The sequence below is a fragment of the Cetorhinus maximus genome, chromosome 3, assembly GCF_964194155.1.
Source record: "Cetorhinus maximus chromosome 3, sCetMax3.hap1.1, whole genome shotgun sequence".
NCBI lineage: Eukaryota > Metazoa > Chordata > Chondrichthyes > Lamniformes > Cetorhinidae > Cetorhinus > Cetorhinus maximus.
The window spans coordinates 184535239-184558717 of record NC_135881.1 but is presented as its reverse complement, the minus strand read 5'-3'; the positions used below and the strand labels follow the sequence as shown (position 1 = coordinate 184558717).

Sequence of the window (23479 nt, the reverse complement as noted above, 5' to 3'; positions counted from 1 at the left end):
TCATCTGTTGGATTTTACTGCTATCTCCACCTTCAAACCTACTGGTGGGGCATAAAATTGAGCCCCTTGTTCCTGAGCCCAAATTGTTTCTGTAAATTATGAATAACATTGGTGTCAGTACTGATCCTTATGGAATACTGCTTTCTACCTTCCTCCAATCTGGATAGTTATAGGGTGGAATTTTCCACTCTGGAGGCTAAGTGTGATGGCAGGCGGGAAAGTTGCGCGTTTGCCGCATTATCTGCTTTTCAGCTCGTTATATACGCATGAATGTGAAGCACATTATATCTCGTGCCAGGGCGGGCTGCGATTCCTCCACCCCACCACGACCTCATCAGATCATCTTTCCGGGCACCATATTTAAACTGTAACCGCGCACATCATTCACTGTCTGTAGCCCAGGACTGATCATGGCGAGTGATGGTCCTGAAAAGAGAGAAAGCGAGTGCCCAAGTTCAGCGACAATGCTCTAAGGGTACTTGTCGATGCAGTCGAGGAATGCGAGGACATACTTTTCCCCCATGATGGGAGACAGAGGTCAACCAACCTTATCACTCTAGCTTGGCAGCAGGTCACCAGGGCAGTCAGCGCCAATGCTCCTCAAAAGAGGACTGCCATCCAGTGCAGGAAGAGAATGAATGGCCTCATCTGCACCGCCAGGGTAAGTCAACCTTCTTGTCGCTCTAAACTCCCATTCCCACAAGCCCATCAGGCATTTGCAGGGTTAGAGTCCACCGGGATCTCACACATTCCCAGCACAACAACATTACAACTGGCTTTCTCACTCATTTGATATCCTCATCTCTTCGCACAACCTGTGACGCTCGCATCCTCAGCCCTTACACAGGTCCACTCAACATCCACAGAAGGCGGGTATCCTTATCATCCGTACTGCTCACAGTCCATCCATTTGTCTTTATGGGGGAGGAGATCGCCCTCAACAACAGGGAGAAGTCCCAAAGCGGAGAGGAGATGCCTGAGCTCAGGGCCCTCTCAGAATTTGAAGAGCGTGCAGCAGAGCCAGCCAGAGAGGAATGGGAGCGTTACTGCACTGAGGGTGAGATCAGCATCTCTCAACCTTGTGAAGACCCATCACCAGCTAATTTTTCACCCGACACAACTGTGACTGCTTTGTAATGTTGATGATTATGCAGATAATCACTAATTATCTCTTCTCTATTTGACAGACACCAGCAGGAAACGAAAGGGGCAGACAGCCGGCCAGCTCATCAGCCCCAGCCCCCACCCCACCTCAGATGAGGATCCTGAGGACACACAGGTTAATGATCCCTCATAGTGTTCACCTCCGCTCTCCACTGGCGCGAGACACACACCTCGGTGGAACCTAATTCTAGAGCAGGCTCGGCGTCACAATCTTGTGAGCATAGCGCAGGTTTAGGTCCACAGCAGGCGAAGGCAAGGACATCAAAGGTCACTGGCACTCGGAGGACTACTGGAGGCCAGGCTCCTGCTGAGTCCGAGTTTGATGACGAGCCCCTGGACTCAGCCCTAACGCAGATGTTACAGCTTCAAAGGCAGACACGGGAACATCAGGCAGATGCCATCACCAGATTGCAATGGACGACAGAGGAGTCCATCTGTATTCAGTCTGATGTCTTAGCACCTATATGCTAGTGCACCAAGGTCAACACTGGTAAGATGGCAACCGCCATGGAGACCTTGGTCCAGGACATAGGGCCTGATCTGCACCAGGACCTGCACTCCATCTCTCTAAACATAGGTGCGACCCATCAATGGCTAAGCGAAAAGGGGACAGGGCACCTTGACCTCACTCCAGGTGTCCCTCCTCCTCCCCCACATATCCTTGATCTCATTGTTATAGCCGTTGATATCCCTGTCTTCCCCCCCTGAATTGTTTGATGGGGATGTGTTGATGCCCCGTGTAGACCTGACCCCTCCCCATCTGGGGGCCCATTGCACTGTCACTTACAGAGAACCACCCCCCTCACCCACATGAGACCATCGAGTGCCTGCCCCTACATTACCTGTTCCCCATCTACAGGCTGCAGATATCTCCCCTGACTGTGACTGTGCCATCTGTGGCCCAGTATCAAGCCTCCAACCGCTAGGACAGATGTGTGTGAGGGAATGGCCACACCTTGTGCACCATGCTGGGCACACCTGACAGGACTGACAGGCCCTCCCTCTCCCTGACTGGGATATGGACAGGCATGCCACACACAGCCCCATAAACTGTGATGCGTATCTACAGGTCTGACATCAAAGCAAAATACTGCGGAGGCTGGAAGTCTGAAATAAAAACAGAGAACACTGGAAAAGCTCAGCAGGTCTAGCAGCATCTGTGGAGAGAGAAACAGATCATGGCAGATTGGTAATCCCACCGACTCGTGGCGCGAACTCCACTTGAAGATGTTTAATGAACAATCTGTTCATTAAAACAGCTGCTCACCAGAATCTTGCCACGCCTTCCAATCCAGTGGGAAATCGCGCCGGCCTCAAATCCATTTGAAAAGGGGTGGCGTGCACAAGTTGGACCTTAGTTCATTGGTCAGTTCGAGGTGAGTGGAACATACCTGCCATAGCACTACTTCAGTCTTGAGGCGATAAAGGCCACTCTGCTGAGGCTGTAGCATTGGACTGCTCCTGCTCTTTGCCTTCATTGTCTCGAAGAACATCACTGTGCTGTGGTACTCATACAGACCTCCACTTTCAGAGATTAGCACTTCAACCGGGGGTGGCTGTGAGGCAGGTTGATGACATGAGGATGACAACGGAGAAGATAGGCTGTGGAATGGCAGTGAGAGGGAAGGGCGAGATCAAGGGTGACAGCGGGGAGGGAGGGCTGTGGAATAGCCATCAGGGGGAAGGGTGAAAATGAGAGGGGCCTTTCTGGGGTCGCCCTCTAACCTCTTGTTGCCGCAGGGGTGAGCAGGAGTCTGCGCAAAAAGGAGGAAGACCTCCTTGCGATGAATGCCACTTAAAGTCAATAGCTTCATTAGCACCATTAACGTGCTACTCAGGACTCAGTTGCTTCACATCACAGTTGCTGCATCTCAAGGGTAACACATACGAATGTAGAATTTGGGAATGCAGGCAATAGTGAAGGATGCACACCTGTATCATATATGGCATTCCATCAATGAAGGCCTCTCATGTGTTCACCATATTTGACACCCCTAATGGGCTCATCTACTCATTGAACATGAGCAACTGATTGGTCATCAATATGCCGCATCAGAGATTGGAACATAGAGCTAGGTTGGGTCACTCATCTCACTTAAATTTTAGCATCCCATGTAGGGCTCAAGATGGTACATATCTGTGATGCCATCTTTGTCACCTTGATGTGTGTGTTGGTGTCTCAGGGACAAGGCGGCATCAGCCACCATGCAAGTAAGTCAAGGAAAACTATGGAGTTTACAGTGTCCAAATGTATCATCTTCTGAGTTTCACCTTCTTGCCCCTTGAATCATTAATGTCTTCAATGTTTTCTTTCAGAGAGAAGGCAAAAGCAGATATGGATCTAGGGCTCAACGCTGCCTTTGTCAGGGTCTGAATGCAATGGAGGAGGTGAAGGAGGGAGAGGCAACTCTGCGCGCAGCTCCAGCAGGAGGGACATGGTCAAGCGGAGACAGAGCATGAACAAGAAGGTCAGGAAGAGAGATGCAGACAACAGGGGTGACTTGCCAGGCCTAGGGTTTATCATCCAAGAGTCTCCTATTTACAAATGAGTGAGAGGCAATGCCCTGCACATCTGCACTTGTCCCAAGCTCTGATATATCACATATGCCACATTCTTTGTGAAGAACTGACGCCATGTGGAGTTGGAGGGTATCCCCTGCCAGTGGCTTTGAAGGTGACTGCAGCACTCAATTTCTTGGCCTCTGGTTCTTTCCAAGGATCAACAGGCAACCTGTGTGTCATCTCTCAGTCCGCAACACATCGCTGCATAAAGGGGGTCACAGATACCCTTTACAGGAAGGCCCATCACTATGCCAGATTTGCTCAGGATGAAGATAGCCAGGCTGCGAGATTCACTGGCTTCACTGCCATCTCAGGCTTCCCAAGAGTGCCGGGTGCAATAGACTGCACCCATATGGACATACGGGCTCCATGGCAGCAGGCTTTAATGTTTATAAACCACAAGGGCTATCATTCCATCAACGTGCAACTGCTGTATGATCACCAGATGCACATACTGCATATTTGTGCACAGTACAATGGGGTTGCCATGACTCCTACATCAGAGTCACTCTCAGATGCCTGAGATTTTCAAGGGGCCATTACATCTGCAGGGATGGCTGCTTAGGGATAAGGGGTACCCACTGAAACGCTGGCTGATGACACCAGTGCATCGCCTTCAGGGTTGTTCCAAGGAGAGGCACAACACTGCTCACATTTCCACACGCTCCCTTATAGAGCAGACCATAGCGCTTCTGAAGATGTGTTTCAGATGCTTGGACTGCTCAGGTGGCTCACTCCATTACACTCCTGACAGGGTTTCCTGCATCATCACAGTGTGTTGTGCCCTTCGCAATCTGGCTATGCAAAGAGGTGAACCCCTACCAGAGGATGCCCTGGAGGAGGATGAGAGCTCATCAGAGGATGAGGATCATCAGGAGGCTGCTGAGGGTCAGTATGGACATGATCATACTATGGAGGAATGGAGACGTGGGAGATGTGCCTGTTATACGTTAATTGCTGACAGGTTCCAGGAAGAGTAATGTCAACTGAGGTAATATGGCCACTTCTCTCCTAGCCCAAAATGCCATTTTCTTTCAACACAGGGGAGGTCCACCCACTTGTAGCAAAAACGAATCCTGCATTCACACATGCCTCATGAATCGCCAGGCCATGGTCTTTGCTTTGGACCGTGGAGCCCTGTGAGTGAGTTCACTCTGGGAACTGAGAGCCCACTTAGGAACAAGAGCGATGCGAGAGAAGGCTTGAAGCCTCCTCCGCGATCTAATGATACAAACACTGCTGCGGCTGAGATATGGATATGCCTAGGGATCTCCTCCTCCCGCGCATGTCTTTTCTTCTGCCACTGCCATTGAGGAGACACAAATGTCGCTAGATTATCAATGCTGATGAGCTGCCCTCACTCGATAGTTTTCTTTGAGGAAGAAAGGTTAGAAACTTACATCACACACTTCCAATAAAGATTTAAACACGTCTCCCTGACATCACACAAGGGTGTGGTGACTAGTTCAACTGAGGTTAACATCACAGGAATGTGAATCTCAGAGTGGGACTGAGTGGGAGAAAGGCTAAACCTTGAAATAAGAGGATTCCTAAGTACAAAATCACAACGACTTCAATTGACAAGAATATTCACACAGCCATCAAATGTATTTACAAAAGTACAATTTATTTACACGTCTAGCACACCCCTGATCCAAAAGTGACTTCAATTTTTCTTAACTCTTCCAACTCTAGCCCTATGTCTGGGTGCAGCCCCGACATGTGCAGTAGAGGTGAAGGCAGCCTGCTGACTCCTACACCCTGATGTCTGTGATGACCTTTGTGGACGTCCTCTGGCCTGGAGGGCCCAGGCCTGATAAGGGTCACCTGCTCAGGGGCAGAAGCGCTCTCTGCGGCCTGAGGAGCTGGAGTGGGTAGGGTCACCGGCAGACGGGACTGTGAGCGTCTGTACACCCTTGGAGTGTCCTGAGAGGAGGCCCCTGGGGTGTGTGGCTGATGCTCATCATTCCTGTGGGTGCCCGAGGGCCCCGCCCTGACTCCTGCAGGAGATGGTATACCTGGAGGGGGAGGTCAAGGTGCCTCGCCCCCATCTTGCCTACGCCCTGATAGTGCCCACCAGGGTGTGTGGCCATGGAGTGCATGGCTGAGCGCAAATCTGGCAAGCCCTGCTGGACCAAGGTCTCCATGGTGGCCACCAGCCTTCCTATGGTGACCTTGAGGTGCTTGCATGTTGCAGCCACGACATCAGACAGAACATGGACGGGCTCCTCCATCGTTCGCTGTAGTCTGCTGAGCGACCGTCGAATCTCTGCCACATGTTCTGCCGCCTGTCACCGCATCTCCAGCATAGATTTGCTGGCCGCTTCCAGGGGCTTATCATCTCACGTGGACCAAGTGGGTGGCTGGTCTTCAGTAGCCCTCCAAGTGCGGGAAACCTGGGCTGTCCCTGCTCTGACTACTGTGGGGACGCATCAGTAAGATGTTCCCCATAAAGTGAGTCTGAGCCTAATCTACATCTGTGTCCCAATAATGTGTGTGTCTCTCTGAGCTGGTGGATGGGTGCGTGTGCGTGCTGTGACATTTCTTCCGGAGCCTTGCACTGGTGGTGCTGAACTGGCTTGGGGGCCTCAATCTGCTGGTGCCTTGATAGTAGAAATTAGAGTTTCAGTTACTGAGCATGAGCTCGGTAAGACTGCACATGGCTCACTGTGAATGTCAGGACTTGATGAAGAGATGGAGCTGGGAGAGGTTGATTTCCGCTTCCCCACAGGAGTGATCCCTGTCATCCCCATCCAGCTCGGCTGCAGCCTCCTCAAACCAAGTGAGGGCAATGATGTTGGCCACCCCTCCCCCAGTCTATGCTCTCTCGTGCCTGTTGTGTGCCCGCTTGGCCTGTATGAGGAAGAAAGAAAGGCATGTGATGAGAAGGGACGGAGCAGAGGTTGGGTGAAATGCATGTCCTCTGTGTGTGGTGAGCCCTCCCCAGAAAGGCCAGAGGATGGAGTGTGAGCAACATGATAGATGCGATGGTGGTGATGTGAATGTCTCGGTGTTGATATGTGTCCCCCGCTAATGGTTGCATGAGACCCCTGAAGAGGGTAGCCATTTGAGTGCATGATGCCATGATGGGATTTTGATATTGGAGAGTGTTGAAGGATGACTTACCCTGGCGAAGCAGATGAGATCATTCATCCTTTTCCTGCACTGGGTGGCACTTCAGGAGCAGGTGCCAGCCACACTGACCTGCTCCGAAATGGCCTCCCAGGCCGGAGAGATGAGGCTACTATGCTTCCTACAGCCATCCCTGGGCTAGAGCACTTACCTGTGCGCCTGCACCCCTCTGATCAAGGCCTGGAGGGCCTGGTGCATGAAGTGGGGCGCTGCCTTCCTTTTTAGGCTCTTGGGCCTTCCTCTTCTGGTTGCCAGACATCTCTAGTGGGTTGGGGAGTGTGAGATTGTGTGTTGGACTGACGTTTAAATACGGTGCCCAGATCTTCAAACCCACCAGCTGACGGTGGTCGAACAAATTAGTTCCCGAAGTGTCAGGTCATTCGGACCAACGCGCTCCTCTGCATAATTAATGAGCGTCCAAGCGCAGAATCGGACACGAGTTGCCACCATTTTGGACAGCGGGCTGGGCGCTTCCGAAAACGCCCACCAACACACATAGTTTCATTATGGGAAAATTCCGTACTCCCACCCTACTGTTGAGGCCACATGTCTAGTAGGTTTTGCTGTTAAAAATGTTCTGAGCTCTCACTTGCTGAGTGACTGCATAAGATCAGAAAAGAAGTGACCAAAGTAATAATTAATTTCACAGTAAGACAGTAAGTCATTGATATTTCAGGGTTGAAACTGAAGAGCAGGGAACTGCTGCACACCAACAAGGTCAAGCTCAGATTTTAGTTTTCTTCCTTTACGGTTCATCCGTGTAAGATAAAATCTTCAATTTGCTCTGCATTAGTATCTTCCTGTTCTTCCTATCTCCTAAAGCATCACATCTCATAGTTAAAAGTGTGATTCTGCACTCACCGTCACTAATTGTTTCCTCTCTTTCTCTCTTTACATTCTTCCCAATTCCCTAAGGCACTTTTTCAGAGCTGAAGAGAAGTGGAAATGTGATGAAATTCATACTGTTTAAAGGGGGGTGGTTGGGGCAGGTGGAGCTGGATAGAAGGCCAGCGATAGGTGGGGACAAAGCAGGGATTGACAAAGATGCCATAAACTAAAGGACAAAGGGAATTTTAATGTAGTAGAGCTAAAAAAGGTGCTGAAAGCAGAATGTGATAATAGCAGAACAAGGGTAGCATTGTGTGAAAGAACAACAGGGAACAAGTAACAGATGAAAAAAAGGATGGGATAGAAGGAGGAATAAAAAGGAGGAATAAAACCATGGACAAATGAATAAAAATAGCGCTTCTGACATGCCTTCCTTCTTTCTTAAGCGAGGATCCCCCCCACCACCCCACTGTGGTTGACAGGGCCCTCTGCCATGTCTGACCCATCTCCCGCACCTCAGCCCTCACACCTTCCCCTCCCTCCCAGAACCATGATAGGGTCCCCCTTGTCCTCACTTTTCACCCCACCAGCCTCCGCATTCAAAGGATCATCCTCCACCATTTCCGCCAACTCCAGCATGATGCCACCACCAAACACATCTTCCCCTCACCCCCCACTCCAACCCCCGTCAGCATTCTGTAGGGACTATTCCCTCTCGGAAACCATGGTCCACTCCTCCATCACCCCCAACACCTCATCTTCCCACGGCACCTTCGCATTCAATCGCAGAATGTGCAACACCTGCCCCTATACTTCCTCCTTCCTCACCGTCTGAGGGCCCAAACACTCCTTTCAAGTGAAACAGCACTTCACTTGCACTTCCCTCAATTTAGTCTACTGCATTCGCTGCTCCCAATGCGGTTTCCTCTACATTGGAGAGACCAAACGCAGACTGGGTGACCGCTTTGCGGAACACCTTTGGTCTGTCCGCAAGCCTGACCCAGACTTCCCTGTCGCTTGCTATTTCAACACTCCACCCTGCTATCATGCCCACGGGTCCGTCCTTGGCCTGCTGCAATGTTCCAGTGAAGCTCAGCGCAAACTGGAGGAACAGCACCTCATCTTCCGATTAGGCACTTTACAGCCTTCTGGACTTAACATTGAGTGCAACAACTTCCGACCATGAACTCTCTCCTCCATGCTCACCCCCTTTTTTTAATTCCATTTTTCTACATTAATTTTTATTTTTTATCCTTTTATTTTTATTCATTTATCTGTGGTTTTATGCCCCTTTTTATCCCCCTTCTATCCCATTTTCTATCCTAGTTTTTCCCCTCCCCCCACCCCATCCCCTACAGGGCCATCAGTTACTTGTTCCCTGTTGTTCTTTCACATAATGTTAACCCTTGTTCTGCTATTATCACATTCTGTTTTCTTACCTTTATGCCACTATCAGCACCGTTTTTAGCACTAACCACTAGCATTAACATTGCCTCTTTGTCAATCCCGCCTTTGTCCCCACCTATCACTGGCCTTCTATCCAGCTCCATCTACTCCACAGTATAAATTTCATCACATTTCCACTTCTTTTCAGCTCTGAAGAAGGGTCATATGGACTCGAAACGTTAACTCTGTTTCTCTCTCCACAAATGCTGCTAGACTTGCTGAGTTTCCCCAGCATTTTCTGTTTTTGTCCCAAAGGCACTTAACTGCTGCCATATATACACAAACACATCACCTGATTGATAATTTTCCCATACCAAGGAAAGAACAAGCACAAAAAAGAGAGTATGTGAGAAGTTATCCCACAAGTAACTCACTTGGACTTATGGGCCAAACACCCAGGATTCATAAGATATCAAGTATCATAGATATCTATGGATCATAGCTTGAACAGCTATAGACTGGGGAGAGTAAAGCCATGGATGGCAAACATGATCCTCTAATTTATAACCCACAATATATGGATTTTCCTTCAGGAATCAATAGATAATCAACAACATGGACGATCTTAGGCCAGAGGTACTCAGGATAATTACAGTATCTGACTATCGCTCAGCTGAGATCAGTTAAGTTCACAGAGACATTACACTGAACCTTGGCCCTAGTCTTTAGAACAGAGCAGTGCAAAATGCATTTGAAAACTGAAACAGTCAGGGAAGCCATCTGAATGTAGCTTGATTGCTACATCATGAAGAAAATTGCCAGGTCACAGGCAATACATTCAAAACCCAAACCATTACAGTGTATACAAACAGCCAGATGTGGCTCATCCATGACTCTTAAAAAACAATATTCTCAAATGATTTAAGATTAATAGGTTTGAAAGTGTTGCACATGGGGTTAAAAATGTCCTTACCTTTGAACTTGCTTCTGACGCACTGAATACACCAAGAAATGATTTTAAATTTTCAGCATTCAGATTAATTTTGGCATCTGATTGAATTGCCAACAGTTTATCTAAAATGTCTGGGTTGTATCCCTCAAATTCAGTTTCAAAGATAGATTGGCCAGTGTTGCTTCTTACATGGTAACCCACTCTGATATTTAGCTGGGCAGCAGAAATACAGCTGATGTTTTGTATGGAAACAATTTTCTGTAATATTGGAGGAAGCTTTGCCTGCAGCTTTTGTTGGCTAGCAAATATGTTCTCTGATCCGGTCCTTCTTGAGAAATCAAATCCCACAGCAATGTCTATCGAACACACTGGATCGTCTAAAATATGAACAACCCAAAGTCAGAGCTTTTATACATTTTGTACAACGAATGTCAAAGTAAATAACTTGCTTTCCAAACATTTTTTTTTGTTGCAAAGTGAAAGAAAGAACTAAGAAAATCAGAAATTATAGTGTCAGTTTGCTAATACTGGTGGAGAGAATTTTAACTAATTTGGCAGAGGGATGGGAATAGAAAGGAGAACATGATGCTCAAAGGGTTGGGAGAGACACAGTACTAGCATTATAGCACTAGAGTAAGAAAAAGTAAGGTATTACATGGGATTAGGCTAAGAGGGAAAACAGTAAGAGCTAATTCAGGTTTACAGTGCATGTATGTAAGCACATGAAGTGTGGTAAATAAGGTTGGTGAGCTGTAGACGCAAATGGGGAATATGACATAGTGGTGATAGTGGACACAGGACTCAAAAAAGAACAGTACTTGGTACTAAATATCCTGGACACAAGGGGCCAGATTTTTGTTTTGGGGTCGAGACCCCCACATCCAGAATATTTCTGGGTACCGAGAGCGCACTGTATGAGCTACCCAGAGTTATTTTCAAACAGTCAGGCCAATTAATGGCCAAGAAGCAGGCTCGCCATCTAATTAAGGATGGTGGACGGGCTCCTGAAGCCAATGAGATGCCCCCCAGTCGTAACACACTGTCAGCTCCACCAGCTGAGGTCGGAGTTTCCAGTGCAGGTGAAGAGAGAGAGAGAGAGAGACAGAGACAGAGGGTCTCCTCAACATGGAACAACCCTCTGATGACAAGTTAGTTTTTAAAAAAAATAAAAAGGCCACAGCTGCCTGGCTTATGAAGGGGAAACCCCTCCATGGGACGGGCAGTGGCCATAGCTGTGGCCTTGCAGCCAGGATGGATGTGGCATGGGTATCCCTCATGAGATTAAGCACGGCCACTGTGCATAGCCCACATGCCGACTTGGAAATTCCAGTCAGCTTGATAAAAGAATCTTTAAAGGCCCCTCACCTCACCTCAATTGGCCTCTCACCACATATAGGTGGGTGGCTATTCCAAACCTGACGCAGCCATGTGAAAAATAGCTTGGCGTTGGAATTGTGACACCAAATGGCTAGCGGCGGGAAATTTCAGACCCACCTGCCTCTGATTCTGACCCCACGGGGATTTAAAATTTCAGCCCAAGGTGTTCAAAAACAACAGGAAAAGAAAGGAGGAGGGGTGGCAGCATTGATTAAGGAGCATATTACGGCACTGGAGAAAGATGACATCTTAGAGGGTTCAAAAACTGAAACTATTGGTGAGAGTAAAGAAACAAGAGTGGTACTATTACACTACTGGGTGTAGCCTATGGGACACCAAATAGTGGGAAAGATATAGGTCTGAATTTTTGCTCCCCACTCGGAAAAAATGCCCAACTCTTTCCGGATTTTCATTCCCGGGGTGGGGAGTAGGTGTTAATGGGAGTCAGGCCCACCCCGGAAATGGTATGGATGCAGCCACTGGGGTTGCCAGGTGCCGAGGCGGACTATTCAAATGGCCCACCTCATTGCTCTGGGATTTTGTCCCAGCTGTAAAGAAAAAAAAACAACCCTCAATCATCACTCCCACTCACTCCCACACACTTCCCATGCTCCTTCCATGCCAATTCATGCTACTTCATGCCCCCCTACCCACCCCCATAGGCCCTCATACCCTCCATGCCAAGCTATACCCCTCTACCCATCCCCGTGGCCCCTCATATCTTCTGTGCCAACGTATGCCCCTCAGTCCACCACCCATGGCCCTTTATAGACCCTATGCCACAGTAGTGGAGTACCTCAGTGTTCTGGACAGCCTGTGAGATCAGGGCATGATGAGTTTCACTGAATATGGGATTATAAGATATCCATTTTGTGACTGGCTTTAGGCCTAAGGTATCTCCACAGATCAACAGGATTATGGAATATGTGAAACCCTCTCAGTCATGTGATGGTCTGGAATACGTTAGCCTGGTCACTTGAGTAATGGGGCTGAGTTTAAGAGTGCGACGTAACCATGAAAACATGGGGCCAAATCTTCCATGGAGTGGCGATCACCTTTGGATAGCCACTCCACCTCTATTTTCTTACCTTAAACTGGAGCTCCACATTTTCTGCCTGGACGCCAATCCAGGCCAGCTTAGAAAGGTGGAGCATAGCTTTTCCTGGAGTCCAACAGTGTAAGTAGGAGCTTCAGAGGAAACAAAGACACACACCCTTTTTATGGCACTAACTGAAATGTCCCAGCCACCTTCACAAGCTAGGAGAGAAGGTAAGTGTGTAATGTAATTGGGTGAGGGGGTAGGATGGGTGGTGGGGGATCAGGTGGTCGGAAGGGGAGAGGGAGGATGGTGGTCAGGGATGGGGGTAGTCAGGGGAGGTCAGGTGGTGGGGAGCTGGTCAGGTATTCAACAGTGGTGGTTTGCCTTCTTGAACTGCAGCAGCTCGTATGGTGAAGGCACTCACGCATTTCTGTTAAGTAGATAAGTTCCAGGATTTTGACCTAGCAACGTTGAAGTAATGGCAATATCTGTCTAAATCGGGATGCTGTGCAATGCTTGGAGGGTAGCTTGGTGTTGCCATCTATCTACTGCCTTTGTTCTTCTCCATGGTTGAAGGTGAAGGTTTGGAGGTGTTAAAGAAGCCCTGATGAGTTGTTGCAGTGTATCTTGTAGATGGTACGCATTGCTGCCACTGTGCACCAGTGGTGGAGTTAGTTAATATTTAAGGTAGTGGAAGGGGTGACAATTAAGCCTTGTCTTGGATGGCATTGAGCATCTTGAATGCCATTGGAACTGCATTTTCATCAAGGAGGGAATATTCCACCACACTGCTGACGTGTGCCTGTACATGATGGAAGGTTTTGGGGACTCAGGTGGTGTGCCATTTGCTGCAGAATACCCAGCCTCTGATCTGCTCTTGTAGCCACAACATTTATGTCGCTGGGTATTGAGAGTGGAGGATTCAAAAATAGTCATGTAGTCAATAGAATGTCAAAGGGAGGTGGTTAGACTTTTTTGTTCAAGATTATCTTTGCCTGGCACTTGCGTGGCATCTGCAGCAGTTCAAGATAGTGGTTTACCACCACCTGCTCAAAGGCAATTAGGAAAGGGCAATAAGTGCCAGCCTTACCAGTAGCACACCCAGATACCCCCAAATTTTTTTTTAAAGTTACTTGTCACATATCAGCCAAACCTGAAAGTTGCCCAGGGCTTGTTGCATGCATGTACAGACTGCTTCATTATCTGACTAATTGTGAATGGAACTGAACACTGTTCAATTCTCGACAAACATTCCAACCTCAACCTAAGTGGCAACCAGAGGCATAAAGGGTCTGCATTTCTTCGGTTCTGAAGGGAATCACAGCTGAATTATCCTGCCCTCAGTCAATGTCAACACTTGCACTTCCCAACAAGATAGCAATGAAAAGCGTGAAATCCTGACTTATTCTCCTCTCCCTCGATCAGGTGCCAATGCCAATTGTAGTGGCTTTATCGCTGCCACAGGTGAGGCCAGTTATCACAACACACATCAGGGATGGAATCAGGGACTTTTAGCCTAAATTGCAAACTACTATATTAGGCAATGCAGGTTTGAGTTAAGCCTTTGGGACCATGTTGCTATTCTAATACACTGGACTGCTTTCAAATATTGTAATAATTTCATGAAAAATGCTATTTAAGAAATAGAAATAAATTGCTTTGCCTCCTGATCTTTCAGAACTCTCTACTGGATAAGAAATAATTAAAGCAAGTTCCCATATTAAATTACTAAAAGCAAGCAATAAAATTAATGGAATGGAGTGAGTTATTGAAGTGTCCTGGGTCTCAACATACCACTCCAACAATACGGTAGAGCCTAGGGACCATATGGAAACTGAGCACTCCTCCCGTGGGCCACCTACCCCATTGTTAGAGGTCTGGTAGCAGGTCACCACTTCAGCTGAGGATGGTGGGTGGAACAGGGAAGCCAATTTGGAGAGAGGAAGAAACATGCGTTGCTTTACTGCTCCCAATCAGCTGTTCCTTTAATTATGGGAAACATTTGGTTACCACCATGCTTCAGATCATTTAATCAACCTATACATCTACATCAGATAGTAACTTAACATAAGAGGAATGAAGCAACATTACTAGCAAGGGAAGTTATAAGCATGAATATTTGATTAAGTTTTTGAAAATACTTAATAAAGGATCACTTAGTTTTCTAATTTAAAACACAAAAACTTAGATTCTCTGATTGTGGCATATCTCTTTTGCAGCCCCAGTTATTTATTGGGGGTATGCTTACCAGATCCTGCCTGGAAACTGTCCCCGAAATTGGATGCTTGTTGAAGCCTGAGGATGTAGGCAGCCCATAAGCTGCCGATGAAATGGTAAAGCACTTTTTTAAAAAATTGAATATTTTCCTGGGGACTGTTCAAGGCAGAACTCTGAGCACAAGCGCAGATCCTGACTGTCCTTTTATTTGAGGCCCAGATTCTTGGATATATTTTCACTGACATTTTTTCATCTTATGCATGTCACTAACAGTCACTCACTCACACATGAATAGGACATTCACCACTGACAGAGGCAGCGCCCAGGAAATAAGATGGGGAAAAGGTCCATAAGAGGCTCCTTCTGCCTCAATCTGCCAAAAAAAAGTGGAGACACAAAAAAAAAACCAAGCCAATATATGGCTTGATTTATGATTTAGTTCAACAGTTGCCAGTGATTTGGGTTATGGTACAGAAAGCCAAGCACGATCTTTTAGAATTCGAAGCTCACTTACCTCGTGAATCAGGAGGAGTGCAAATGCCACGAACAATTCTTCTTTTAACTTTGCTTAAATCTTTAATATCGTTAATAAAAAGTTTTCTCTTTGCCGATCCAGTGATTTGCAGAAGTTCACGACTTTTTACGTGTTTAATACCCAAAGCAAATATTTCAATATCCTGTTTCCTCAACTCAGCAGCTGCTGGAACCACATTGTCAACAGATGACCCACTTGTAATCACTAAAAGGTATTGGGTCACTTTTTCATTTTTTCGGCTTCCCTCTAATTGCTGAAAGAGTCCATTCACATATTTCAGTGCTGCCCCAGTGGCAGCTTCTCCACCCAACTTGGTGATATGATCAATGTTTTTACTTAGTGTCTCCTGTGAATCAGACTGAGTCAAGCTGAATTCATAACGTTGAGTTGCACCATACTGGACCAAAGCAAACTGGAAGTGATCTGGACCAACATTAAACAACTTGACAAAATCGTTCAAGCCTTCCTTCATCAACTGGAATTCGTTGCTTGTTATTATTTCCGAGCCATCCATAAGGAAAACAATGTCTGCTTTCTTAAGTTTACATTCTGCACAAAATAAAGTCACAGAGCATTTAGAGCAAAGCAAGATGATGTGATCGAAAAACCATCTGCAAATATAAAGCAAAAACGTTAAAGCATGTATACAGTAAATCCAGCTTAATATTTCAAACATTCATAAATTACTATTTAGTATAGGATGCAAACATAGTCATGAATCTCCACAAATTGGTGGAGAATCGGAGATCTTTTGAATTTTAAGGAATTGAGTTTGGGAGCTGGATTTTCAAAAGGCTGTGGGGTTGCACCTGTTGCGGGTGTGATTTAAAAATTGCGGTCCCAGAGGTCATCTTGGAACCCTGATGCCTACAGGAAGATTGAAGTTTTCAAAGGGCTGGCAGGAGTGAAAGAATAGGGAATCCACTCACTGCCAATTACCACTTGGAGCTTGTTAATGGGCCAGTGTGGCCAGTATGCATTTTAAACATTGATTTCAGCAAACCTGAACAGTCTGGTGCACGTTAGAGCACAGCTGCTGGGTTCGCTGCAGGGTGATGGAAAACTTTGTCTTTTAAATTATGTGTAAAATTATGGGACCCTTAGGTGTCCTGCACTGGGAATTGCACAGTACATCACTTTGTCCATGGATGAGGTTTCCTGAAAAATATGTAGGCAGCCTGAGCTCTTCACCTGCCCGCCAACCTTAAGGTTGGACGGGCAGAGTTCTTAGCAACATTAATTACTTTCTTAATGGCCTTAATAGGCCTTTGACGGTTTGGTGGGTGCGCAGCCAAGTCGGCTGCGCGCCCGCCGAACTGTAAATTTTAATGACGCACGGTGACATTGGGACGCATGCCCGATGTCACCACGCATCATTTTACACGCCAGCCAGCGGGCATGCTCACCGACCCGAAAATTCTTCCCTATGTAACATTTCTTTTTTTCTTCTTTATTCTTTCATAGGAATTGGGTATCACTGGCAAGGCCAGCATTTGTTGCTCAGCCCTAACTGCCCTTGCATTGAGTGTTTTACTTGGCCATTTAAGAGGACAGTTAAGAGTCAATCACATTGCTGTGGATCTGGAGTCACAAGTAGCCCAGGCCAGGTAAGGACAGCAGATTTCTTTCCCTAAAAGGCATTGGTGAACCAAATGGGTTTTTATGACAATCGATAATAGTTTCATGGTCACCATTACTGAGACTAGCTTTATATTTCCAGATTTATTAGTTGAATTTAAATTCCACCAGCTTCCTTGGTGGGGTTTGAACCTGTGTTAGGAAATAGACATAGTTTAAGTGAGTTATATTTGTATTTGTCATTGTTAGGAATGAGTTTTAGCTTTAAAGTTTGATTTGTTTTCTGTATCTGTGTTAAGAAAGGTCAAATTGAGTTTTAGTTTCACTATAAGAAGGTGCCTGCATTTCTAATGAGGTTTTCTAAGACTGTTGCAGCTAGGTTAGACAAGCGAAAATAGAGGAATTGGGCTGTTGCCTAGCAACAGGGGTCCAGAGAGGCAGGTCCCTTCCCCAGACAGACAGAGAAAAGCTAGAAACAGCAGTTTGTTTTGGAGTTCAGCAGTTTTGAAAGTAGCTGCCCAGAGAGACTGGAGCAAAAGGGGACAGGTAGCCAGTCCCAAGCTAAAGAAAAGACCCCAAAATCTAAGAGAGTGGAACAAGAGAAAGTCCCAAGAAGACCTTCTAGTCCAAGGAAGGACAGGAACCTGGAAAAGGCTCTGTTTAGTGAAGTTAAGAATGAGAGGCAGAGAGAAAGGCTCCAAACTTCAGATTTAAAGAGACGAAAGCTGCAGAAAACAGATTTAAAGTGAGAACAGCTTGCAAGAGGCAAAAAAGTTCAAAGAGGCAACTAAAGGTCTGTAACTCTTTGCTTTGGGCATGTGAAACAGTGGTACTGTTGACGGCTGAGTCAGTCAGAGAGAGTGTGTGGAAGACAGCTTGAATGCATGTGGTGACCCAGGGGAAAGGAACATTGGAAGGAAAGTTTGAAACCCTGGAGGTGAACCCTTACGGAAGGCATCTGAGAGAAAGTGTCGGTTTGGGAGAAGATTCCAAGGCGAGGTCTTGGAGAATGGAAATTGGAAACCCTCGTGTGAAAGCCGGAGTGCAGTGAGACCGGTTGGCTCATGGTGTGACAAGCATCTGGGGGAAGTTGAGAGATCCATAGCATCTGGTTGAGGTGGCATCTGTCACTTGGTTTCAGAGTATGGTGTGCCTGACCACAGGTAACCATAGGTTTACATAGACTGTGTACTTACAGTGAACATTGAAGTATAAGATAGCTTTTGTAACTTGTGTCATCGTTACAAAACTATATATATCTGTAAAGGTATAGTTGTGGGTGAAGGAGCATTGCAATTTGGTTAATGTTTTCTTGTTTAATAAATGTTTTATTCTTTAGTTAAAAAGTTCCACCCTGGGACCAGGCTTGTCCCGAGGTAATCTCAACTGGGATCATAACATCTGTGGACCAGAGCATTAGATTACTAGTCCAGGGACATTATCACTATGCCATCATCTCCTGCCAAACTCTTATGGAATAGTGTACTGCTAACTGCGAGTTGTTCCTTGTACCAAACTTGCAGCGGCAATGTGGAAGGAACCCGACACATAGAAGAACCATGGCCAGAATTTTACAATGATCGAGTGGGCGCGTGTCCGACTCGAATGCACGTGAAGTCGCGCAAAATAGCGTGAGGTGAGCATCCCAACGTCACCGTGCACTCACGCGATATCTTACTCGGTGGGTGTGTGGCAGTCAGAAGCCCATTATGGAGGCAATTGAAAGTGATTTTTCACAGCCCGTCCACTTTTACGATTGGCGGATGGACCAATCAGCCAGGCAGCCTTTATATTTTTGCTTAAACCTTGATCCAGGGGATGAAATCACCGTCGAGAAATAAAATAAGGAGGTATCTGGGGACTGGTTTTTTTATGAGGTATGCTTTCAGGAGCTTGATTGTGCTGCATGGATGTATTTTGCAGCATTTTTGTTGTTTTGTTTATTATGTGGAGGTCTGAAGCTCGCTGAGGCAGCTGTCTGCCTTCAGGGAGCTCACTGGAAGCGCTCGCCTGCACCCGCGGTGACGTCGGCGCCCGCCCTCTTCCTGCCCCCACAGGCAGTGCTGAGCCTTTCTCATGGTGCGTTTCACGCTTGTTGACCATTAATTGGCCAGCCAGCGTAAAATTGCAGTCAGGGGCTGATCACGGTCAGGGACTCATTTCCCATCCTCTCCCAGGCTCGCCAATCGTGCATGCCTGACGAGTGAAAGATTCAGGCCATGGTCAACTTGACAGCCAGAGTAAATGTCCTGCTCTGAAGTTGGAGCTGTGGCTGTAGCAGTTGGAAAATTTCAATCACAACCTCTTTTGAAAAGTGAAGCTGACTCAAGCATTGTTTCTCACTGAAATTGAATTGCTGCCTGAAGACCCTTGGTGGATTAGGCCTCCGGTTGAGAACTCTTCTCCCCCTCCTTCCTCTCTATAACTCCTACTCCTAGCAACCTGTCTTGTTCTGCATTCTCAAAATCATGCTCATTTCCCAGAGGAAGGCATACCAGGCCACCCGTGACTAAAAACAACTTCTTTCAGCACAAGCTTTAAAATCAACAAAAATAAATCAACACTAGCCTAGCCACTCCTTGTTGAATATTAAAAACTTTAGTAAAGTATCCAAAAGGGCCCAAATTGCAAGCATTTGCACCAGCAGCCAGAAGAAATGATCCAGCAACCACCCGGTGAGCAGTTCATTATAACTAGCACAAAATAAGTCCCCTTCATTTTGTTTAACTTCATGTTCAGCTGTGCAAAGTTGGCACAGGATGTAGGCTGGAGTTTGAAAATTGCAGCACTGGCATTGAATCAGCACTGCACATGCCAAATGATTCCTAGGCCTTCTACCAGGGTGCCCCCCCCCCCCCCACCACCACCCTGCCACACCCCAAACCCTGAGTCTTTTGCAGGGAACCAGTATCACTGTGCCTATGTGACCCTCATAGCAAGCCCCCACAGTCCTGACAACTTCTTCCCTCCTTCTGCTGACGTCTGGCAGTGCCCTCTGTGGACCACCCTTCCTGCCACTGCACACTGGCTCTCTCATTGGCTTCCAGGAAAAGCCAGCACTTATCCCCCGGTTCGTTACCGTCTCACTTCAGCAGGCAGGCCCACCGTGCACTATTAATAAAATTAGAAATGTGTTGTAAAATTGGAGTTAATTGGCCTTTCAAGTACCTTAATTGGTGTTCCACCGCCTCACTGTCCAAAGATGGCACCCCATGGTTCCCGCCACTGGTAAATTTTGGAAGTGACATCAAGACACTTGGTTTCAGGCCAAATGCAGTCATCTCCCATTTTACAGGCACCCCTTCTCCCACCCACCTTCCTTCAAACTCAGTCAAAATTTCCTGGTAAAATGCTGACCATTAGCTCTGCTTAACTCTCCGCAGATGCTGCCAGACCTGCTGACTGGAATTCAATGCCCTCCTGAGACAGGTTTGGTGGCAGTGCTGTGGCATTTAATCAAGCAGGAGGGTAATGGGCATGGACCCCACTGCCTTTCCATCTCTGCCCCAGTTAAGCTATTCCAGGAAGGCTTGTGGATGGCCTTCCTGCCCCACTGCCAATTTAAGGACCTTAATTGCTTAATTGGGCACTGAAACTGGCATTAACCCAGCGGGTAGTGGGGGAAGATCCCCTCACTCAAAGGCACTCAGAAGGGACCCAGGCTCAGGAAGGGGCAGGGCTTGCTGAAAGCCACCCCCTGACCTTTCTGCGAACCACCCCAACCCAATGAACTCCACCCTGAGATCCCCCTTCCTGCCATTGTTCATCTGTGGCCTGGCCTGGGTCCCTCAGCAATCCTGGACCTCAGGTGCGTGTATTACCAGTAGCAACCACCACTTCGACAGTGGCACTGCTGAACGATGAAGAGCTCCTAGCTTCTGATTGGCCTGAAGCTCTCGGCAGACAACACTTCCGGCCCCGGGGTTCTTGATCCCGGATAAGGCCCACAGCTTCCCAGTTAAGTGCCTGATTGACACTTAATGCAATGGACCTTCCCGAGAACAGACAAGGTGGGGCTCTCCAAACAGCATGCCCTATTTATATTAAATTCCGCCCACTGAGTATTTCCATTACTTTGTTTTTAATTCAGATTCCCAGACTCCACAGTATTTGCTTTTAAATTATTTTCAGGCCCATTATAAATAAATTCTGAAACTGTTTCAGCTCTCCTATGCTATCCACATGTTGGGCAGGATTTTCCCCTTGTGGAGCGGGTGAGGTGGGTGGGCCCGGGAGCAGCCACAGAACTGACCGCTACCCACAATCGGGCCCCGACCGCGATTTCATGCTGGCAGGCCAATTAAGGCCTGCCCACCATGAAATGCGGCTCTGTACTAGCAGGAAAGGGCCAAGCGGGGTCAGAGGCCTGTCGGTTGCCAGGACCATTGGCGACCCGGCGGCCAGTTTAAAAACAGCCCAGGCAGCCCCAGGAAGGCTGCCAGGGAAGGATTTCTGTATGCCGTTCCAACTTGGTGGACTCGAGTGCGGCTGCAAACGCCTGGCAGGAGGGCAGGTCGGGTGGGTACTAAGCCTCCCGCTTTTCTCAGGAGTGCCTCACCATCCTCCTGGAGGAGATGGCTGCTAGGAGGGACACCCTTGTCCCCAGAGGTGGGAGGAGGAGGCCACTGCACCTCACCAAGAGGGCACGGGAGGAGATGGCAGCCCAGGTGAACAGCCATGACGTGGTCAGGAGGCTGTCTCCAATGCTGGTGCCAGCGAGGGGGGAGCACCTAGATGTAGCACTCGCAAACGTAAGTTAAAGGCACCATGAGCACAAGAGGGACAGGTCACGAGTGATTTTATATTCATTTCTGTTTACTTTATCTATGCTGGTCTGGGATTGAAGGCCAGAAACGTTTATGTAAATTGTTTTGAACTGTCACAGGGAGATAATTTTTTTTTTTTGTTATCATGGCCTGAGTATGCTTCACCTTTTTATTTTATTGGTGTGGGGAACACCAGTATGTAATGCTGGATGTACGTGGCTCTGAACTTTATTACACAGGCACTGAGTATTCTTTGTGTTCAAATGAAAGGGTCCTTCCAGACGTCCGGGATGGAGGAAGCAGCCCTGGCATGTGTTTGAAGCTGATCTGGTAGCCTAGCTGAAGGAGCGCTGATCAAGGCATCCTTAGCATCCCTTCTCCCCTGAAGATTACTGAGGTCTGGCTCCATGCCCTCAGCATTCTCCTCACAATGATCATCTTTGGACTCAGCATTCTCCTCACTATCATCCTCTGTGGCCTGTGCAGCTGCATCAAGATCCCCTTCCTCCAGTGGGTCCCCCCTTGTCAATGCCAGATTGTGGAGAGCACAGCATGCAACCACGATCAGTGACACCTGCTCTGGGGGGTATTGTAGTGCACCCCCTAAATGGTCCAGGCATCGGAAGTGCATCTTGAGAAGACCTACGGTCCTCTCTGCCACAGCCCTTGTGGAGGCATGTCTCGTACTGTAATGCTTCTCTGCCTCTGTTCTTGGGTGGCAGAGAGGCATCATGAGCCACCTGTTCAACAGATAGCCCTTGTCACCCAGCAGCCATCCATCCAGTTGGGCTGGAACATTGAAGAGCCTCGGCACCTGGGAGTGTCTCAGGTTGTACATGTCATGGGAGCTGCCTGGGTACCTTGCACAGACTTGTAGAATCTGCATCCTGTGGTCACACACTATTTGCACGTTCATGGAATGGAAGCCCTTCCTGTTGACAAAGGCACCTGGCTGGCGCCTGGATGGCCACATGTGTGCAGTTGATGGCAGCCTGGATGGCAGCCCAGCAATCACTGCACAGCTACTGGCTCACTCGGCCTGTCTGGCCTCGTCAGTATGATAAAGAATAAAGGTCAGTACCCACCTGAAAATAGCTTCTGTCACCAGCTTGATGCAACTGTGGACAACTGATTGGGAGACTCCACAAAGACCCCCCACTGAGCCCTGGAAAGAGCCGGAGGCATAGAAAATGAGGGCCACTGTGACCTTCAGAGCCACTGGTCTGGGGTGTCCACCCACACAGTCGGAGCATATCACAGGTCCAATCTGGCAAATGGAGGTCACAGTCTCTCTCGAGAGGTGGAGCCTCCTTCGGCATTGCACCTCGGACATATTGAGGTAGCTGCATCGCCACCTGTAAACCTTGGCCGCAGGATAGTGGTGTCTTCTGTGGACCCTTCCGCCCAGGACTTCCTGCTGGCCCTGTGTCCCTTGTGCCTGCGCCTCTCCTCCCCTGGAAGCTGCACAGGGATACCTGGCCTCCTCCCCATTCTGCCTCTCTCTTCCTCCTCAGGGGAGGTGCCTCCAGCAGAGACCACACAGAGACCCATTACCAGGGTAAGGGAAGGCTGTCTGATGCCAGGAAGGGTCCACACAGCCTGAATCCTCTGGGGGCCTTGCAGACAGCAATGAGTCCTGAAATGAACCCTGGAAATGTTAAGAACGAAGCCCCGAACAGATGAAGCTACCAATAAGCAACCAGCCGCAAACTATCTCCAAAACTGTTCACTACTCACACTGGCAATGCTGCTGACCCTTTTTATCCCGCCCTTGGATGAGGTTTGTAAAAATGTCGGCTGGCTGACCATGTGACAAGCATAAAATCACACAGGCAAGGGAAAATCACAGTCAGTTGGACTATTAAGGGCATTAAGTGGCCTGTTAATTAATGGTGAGCGGCGCTCTGGCACCCGCACGCGCCCACCAAGTGAAATATCATGCG

General features: G+C 47.9%; 1 protein-coding gene across 1 annotated transcript in view; it reads right to left on the bottom strand.

Annotated features, from left to right (window-relative positions):
* LOC144679090 (collagen alpha-6(VI) chain-like) overlaps positions 1-23479 on the bottom strand; it is a 250470-nt gene that overhangs the window by 156997 nt on the left and 69994 nt on the right. Inside the window, exons 8-9 of the mRNA XM_078539381.1 lie at positions 15172-15741; positions 10046-10401 (exon numbers count right to left, since the gene is read on the bottom strand). Of these exons, the coding sequence (XP_078395507.1) occupies positions 10046-10401; positions 15172-15741 (926 nt within the window). The remainder of the gene's footprint in view (positions 1-10045; positions 10402-15171; positions 15742-23479) is intronic.